At 38.7% G+C, this 6595-nt stretch overlaps 1 protein-coding gene across 1 annotated transcript; it reads left to right on the forward strand.

Annotated features, from left to right (window-relative positions):
• Nucleotides 1-378: 378 nt before the first annotated feature.
• On the forward strand, nucleotides 379-5277 carry LOC127052299 (serum amyloid A-5 protein-like). Its single transcript, XM_050955843.1, has 4 exons — nucleotides 379-433; nucleotides 770-888; nucleotides 2845-2983; nucleotides 5074-5277. The coding sequence occupies exons 2-4, from the start codon at nucleotides 786-788 to the stop codon at nucleotides 5213-5215; spliced, it is 384 nt and encodes a 127-aa protein (XP_050811800.1). The 5' UTR covers nucleotides 379-433; nucleotides 770-785; the 3' UTR covers nucleotides 5216-5277.
• The last annotated feature ends 1318 nt before the right edge of the window (nucleotides 5278-6595 follow it).

Consider the following 6595-nt stretch of genomic DNA (forward strand, 5'->3'; position numbering starts at 1 on the left):
CACACCTAATTGTAACGGATGTGAACAACACATCTCAAAGAACAACAGTTATGAGAGGTAAGTAACCGTCTTATATAACTGATCTGGCATTTATGGTACATGCAGGATGATTACTTAAAACTTCTACATACAACTTCCAGTAAATAATGGATAGTTCATCATGTTAGGCACTAGTTAAGTAATTAATTATTAGATCTATAGTGAGAATACAGACATTGACCAATTCAAACCAGGAAGCTTTGAGAAAAAATAAGGGAACAATAGAAGCAGTGTTGGCGTTCAACAAGCAAAGAATTGCCCAATTAGTCAGGTTTCTGTAAATAATTTCCTATTTGTTCTTTGAGATAAGGCTTCCTATAAATATAGAACCATCTTCTTGTGAGACTCCATCAGAAAGAACTCCATTTTTCAGGGTCTTTGCAATACAGCACTGGTAAGTTTGATTCTAAATGGAAACTTCATATTTGTACCATTTTACCTAGTTTTGTACTCAATTTTTGTCTTAGAACTAGTGATTTTTATGATGTAAAACCTTAAGCAGAAACTAAAACTTCTATATTTATAACTTATTTCCCAGCGTGGTGCTGTGATGGCAGAGAAGATTTCATTTTTCTGAGCAGAACTCACCACTTTGGTAACTCTTCAGAATTGTGTGTGACTCTAAAGATCCATGTACCTGTTCCAAAGCAGTTATAAAAGAATTTACATTATGGCTGGAGTCTTTAAAATATTGCCCAGTTTTCTGACACATACTTTCCTTCTGTTACAGCCTAAATAAGTAAACTATGAAGTTCTACAACTGCATATTGTTATTGTCCCTTGTACTCTGTGTCAGTGCCCAGAACTGGTTCACTAATGCTGGAGCATTCGTAAGGGATGCTTATCGAGGTATGCTTTTTACTCACTGCATGTTTGACATTCAAACTGTTCTCAAAAGCTATGTGCAGGCAGAATGGTGTAGCTATTAATAAAATTTATAAATTAATAAAAACTCAGCAAAGCAAAGCCAAAGACAGGAGCTCTAGAACAATTTTTGATACATTCTGGTAAATAAGAAATTTACTCAGTTCTTCACAAAACGATACATTAGATTTTTTTTTCTGATCCCTAAAAAGATGCAGTTTTAGGTCCCTCATTGGGAGTCCAAGCACAAGGCTGCTGAATCAAAGCAAATCAGATGGCAGGTATGGGCCATAGATTGTACTAAGTCCTATGGATCATAATTAAACATATTTTCACCAGACAAGGTTCATTTAACATTTAGCAGGATGTTTAACTGCAACCTGTGCACCCAACTGACCATGATCTGACTTTAACTGTTGCAATTGCCTGATGTGAATCTCAGTGGGTCTAGTAAAATCTGGAGGCATAAAAATGCATTGATAAGTAATGGTTACTTTCTATTTGTTAGTTCTTGGTTTTGTGAGAGGTGTGTGCCATTCCCAGTAAAGGAAATACAGCATACTGTAAATTGTTTGTTGAATAATTTCAGAAGCTTTCCTTCCCCCTCCTGGAAATGTTTCTGGGGTCAGATAACTTGGGTCCTGATTCAGCACTAGAGGAATGAGCATCTTCTGCAAGATGCTGAACTTCTCTAATTCCCAGTCTGGTGAGTTGAGGGCATTCAACACCTTGCAGAACTGCATTCTTAGGTCTTGACTGAGGAAAAACACTTAAGCACATGCTTAAATCCATCCTTGTTTAAGAAATCTTAAGCATGTGCTTAAGTACCCTTCCTGAAGAGAGAGGTTTTATTCAATCAGGGATGTATGTGAGATATAATAGGCTTTGCCTGGATAGAGATGTGGATCAAATTATGTGGAGCACAAGGTCTACTGTGTTCAGATATATTTAGTCTCAAGAATCAACTCAGCATAGTCTTTGATTCCAGTTATTGTCTCCTATTTGCCATTGTACTCTTTAGACCCAAACATCCTCATGTTTCTACATTTAGACTGATACTTCATGATCTCTTCCTTTTGCTGTAAGAAGTGTTGTGATTTTTTTAAACTGTAGTGGTAGACAGAGGTTCACATCTATGAAATCAGAATTCTTGTTCTCACATTGTACACTCAGCCTAAAGATTCTCACCAATTTGTCCCCAGTTACCTCTGTCTACATCACTTTAGAAATTGATAGGTACATTGCTGCAAACCCCTAGAATAGACACTCCAAGAATACCTTAAATGGATTTAGCTTAAATGGACCTAAGTGTGGCAGTGATTTAACTAAATTGGTTTCTAAACAGATTGTTACATTGATGCAGAAACTGGCTGTAAACAAAGCCCTAAAGGAGACTGATGTTTCTAAGTTGGAATCACATCTCTACTCCATTGTCCTGGTGACCCTTAGAAAAGCACTGAGAGAAATTTGAGGGTTTGTTTACCCCTAAAGAATTCCCCAAAGATATTGCAACAGAATTTTGTGGAGATTCCATGGTTTTGTGCGATCCTTCTTAAGGAACTCCCTTTCATCTTCTTCTCCAAAGATGTCACCTGGTGGAAGCGTGAGTTAATAAAATAGCATAAATGGCTGCAAATCCCTGTATCTCTAATGGGAGTCCGGGGTACCATGGAAAGTTGGGCAATTTTCTTTTGCGCAAATACTAAATGCACCGGAAATGAATTTCAGGGGGCATTGCAACTTTTTGCAAACTTGGGTCAAATTTGGCAAATGGTTATGGCTGAAAAAAACCCTTCAAGACTAATAATTTTCACAGTGAACTATTCTGGTGGTGAAGTGATTAGAATGGTGCTTGACTACTTCAGAAGAATGTGGGTGGAATAACCTCAAATTTTTGTTTTAAATTTGCAGTTTCTCTATAATCCTTTCTCTCCTCTCCAGGTGCTGGGGATATGTTGCGTGCATACAGCGACATGCGGGAGGCGAATTATAAAAATGCAGATAAATATTTCCATGCTCGTGGGAATTATGATGCTGCCCAAAGAGGACCTGGTGGTAAATGGGCAGCGAAAGTTATTAGGTAATGGATTCTACTTGGATTATGAATTAAAAGTTGGTAAAGAGCTATGCAATCAAATTACTATGAAGTACATTGTAATTCATAACTAGTTATTTTCCTGTTTGAAGCAAGGACATTTTTATTTGACCTCTGAACTGGCTAAGAGTGAAGATCGTGCCCATTTTTGAGTTGTAAAGGAGGTTTCTGAGCTGACCTATTTAGATATATTCTCAGATCAGATCCAATTACTATGTACAAGGAGGTCGATATTTTCACGCCAGGGCTTTTAAAATTTAAATAATTGCAGAACCTCACTTTAATTTAGAACCAGTTCATATTGCCCTTGGTATTTCATCCAAAGAAACTATGATCATAGGTTCACTTGCAATCTTCTAATGAGGATTGTTTTAAAATGTTGATGTTGAACATGATGGCTATGGTACAGAGGAGCTTATGAGGAGTCAGTATATCTTAGTGGAGGCAAATAATGGGAAAGCGTTTCAATTCGCAACTACTGCAGTGATACACTTCTGGGATGACTCCTCTTATTCAGAAAAAGGCTAAGATTTGTATCTGTGTTTGTGTATGACAAGGTAAGTGGGCTAACATCTTTTATTGGAATAACTTCTGTTGGTGAGGTTTTTGTGCATGTCCTCAATTTTTGGAAAATTAGTGATTAAAGTGTAGGGCAAAAGTGAAAAGTAAATAATTTAGTTACTGAGATTTAATTATAAGCTGTCTAAAATAACCTTTGTTTCCTCATTCCAGTAATGCCAGGGAAAATTATTTTAAAATATTGCTGTTGAACATGATGGCTATGATACAAAGGAGCTTATGAGGAGTAGGTAGAACTTAGTGGAGGCAAGTAATGGGAAAGCTTTTTAATTCACAACTACTGCACTGATGCACTTCTGGGATGACTTCTGCTATTCACAGACAGGTTAAGATTTGTGTCTGTGTTTGTGTGTGTCATGGTATAAGCCCCCACTCTGAACCTTAGCGTCCAAAAGATGGGGTACCAGCATGAATTCCCCTAAACTTAATTACCAGCTTAGAACTTGTAGTGCTGCCACCAACCAGGACTTGCAGTGCCTGGTACACTCTGGTCCCCCCCAAAACCTTCCCAGGGGACCCCAAGACCCAGACCCCCTGAATCTTAACACAAGGAAAGTAAACCCTTTCCCCCACCGTTGCCTCTCCCAGGCTTCCCCTCACTGGGTTACCCTGGAAGATCACTGTGATTCAAACGTCTTGAATCTTAAAACAGAGAGGAATCACCTTCCCCCTCCCCTTCTTTCCCCCTCCCAGATTCTCCCTGAGAGAGAGACAGTAATCTTAACATAGAGAGAAATCAGGCTTTTCCTCCCCCCTTCTCTCCTTCCTCCCACCAATTCCCTGGTGAGTGCAGACTCCCTCCCCTGGGGTCTTACACAAGATAACCAAAAAATCAATCAGGTTTTAAAAAAGAAAAGCTTTTAATAAAAGAAAGAAAAAAGTACAAGTTGTCTCTGTAAAATCAAGATGGCAAATGTTACAGGGTCTTTCAGCTTATAGACACTAGAGAAAATCCTCCCCTCAGCACAAATACAAGTTTCAGCAACAGAGATACATTCCTTCCAGCAAATACATATGCAAATAAAGAAAACAAATAAAAAGACTAAACCGCCTTCCTAACTGGTACTTACTAACTTGAACAGAAGAGGCTGTTTCAGAAATTTGGAGATATCTGCTTACATGTCTGGTCCCTCTCAGAACCCAGAGAGAACAAAAACCCCGGGAAACAGCCCAAACAAAGGCTTCCCTCCACCGAGATTTGAAAATATCCTGTCTCCTGATTGGTCCTCTTGTCAGGTGTTTCAGGTTCACTGTTTGTTAACCCTTTACAGGTAAAAGAGAAATTAACCCTTAACTATCCGTTTATGACAGTGTGTGACAAGGTAGCTGAGCTAATATCTTTTATTGGAACAACTTGTGTTGGTGAGGTATTTGTGCGGGTCCTCAATTTTATGGAAAAGCAGAGATTAAGCTGTGGGGGATAAGTGAAAAGTAAATGATTGTTATTGAGATTTGATAATAAACTGTCTAAAATAATCTTTGTTTCCTCTTTCCAGTGATGCTAGGGAAGGTTGGCAGGATGGCATTAGTGGCAGAGGAGCAGAAGACACACGTCAAGACCAGGAAGCAAATGAATGGGGCAGAAGTGGAAAAGACCCAAACCACTACAGACCAAAGGGCCTTCCCTCGAAATACTAATGCAGTCTGTAATACTTTACAGTGGTTCAATTTTTCTACTAGCTGTGCAAAACCACAATGAATAAAATCTTAGCATTCTGAAGCTCTCAATGAATGAACAAACACCTTCAGCTACAAGCACCCTAAGCAACATTAGAAATAATAAAAAACAATATCGGATACAAATCTTCATGATTCGGGGACAAAGGTAACACTTCACTGCCCCAGGTTTGGAAGAAACTTCCAGATTATTTAATGATGGTCCTTTACTCAATTTCTTGCATATTCCTGTGAAGCAGCGGGCACTGGACACTCTCAGAGACATGCTATTGAATTATTTGGATTCATTAATGTAATTCTTCTTTTTATTATTATCATCCCCATTTTACAGTCAGGGATCCAAGGCACAGAGATGTTAACTGACTTTCTTAACATCACAGGGGAGTCTACAGCAGAGATAGGAATGGAGTCTAGTCCTCTAATTATAAGACCATCCTACCTGGCTAATTAGTTTGGGGAGTAAAAACCACCATACAAAGGTTTAGGTATCATGGCAAAAACAGAAATTTTGGGGGCAGGTCAGGAGGAAAGTTAACATTTGAAATGAAAGGATGAAAACACATTTTCCATGGTACTTGGAGTCTAGGTCCACTTTAATAAGCAGTAATAGTGCTTATGTTTTAAAAATATATATTTATTGTTGTCAGGTGGGTAGAACCCCTGTTCCGTCTGAAGTCAGGCTAAAAAGGCTGGATCAGAGTCATCACTGGATGAAATTTCCCATTGTTGCCGAAGAGCAGGAGTGAGTGGAAACAGAACCAGACAGGGGTGACAAAACTAAGTTCAGGACTAGTTAATGTACATTGATAAAATCTTGGAAACACTGTAGGGTTTAAAAGGCTCAATGCTCACAACTTGAAGTCAAAAAGAAAGTAAAGGAAAGGAGAAGCACAAAACCAAATCAAAATGAAACCAGTATTTTCTGGTTGTATGCATCCCAATCTTTGGATAGATACCAGGCAGCTGACAATAGCCTCATTAGAGTTTTCTGCTAGTGCATTTAACCCTAGCATCTTCACTTAAAAACAAAGGAATCTTAAAAATGTCAAAATCATGTCGGCCTAACAGTCCTGAAGAAGAACTCTGTGCAACTCGAAAGCTTGTGTCTTCAACAACATTTGGTCCAATAATAGACATTACCTCACCCACCTTGTGTCTCTAATAGCCAGGGAGCACTAAGTGCTACAACAACAATGTAATTAGCCACTAGTCCCACTCTTGAAGCAAAGCTCAAACAAATTTGCAGCGTGCAGTGGGGGGTTCTTAGCATGACTCTGTTCAAATAATTTTTAAGGCCTTTCCTCAGTTTTTAGGGTAAAAGTGCACAGTCAAAAGGTCTCA

The sequence above is a fragment of the Gopherus flavomarginatus genome, chromosome 5 (genome assembly GCF_025201925.1).
Source record: "Gopherus flavomarginatus isolate rGopFla2 chromosome 5, rGopFla2.mat.asm, whole genome shotgun sequence".
Taxonomy (NCBI): domain Eukaryota; kingdom Metazoa; phylum Chordata; order Testudines; family Testudinidae; genus Gopherus; species Gopherus flavomarginatus.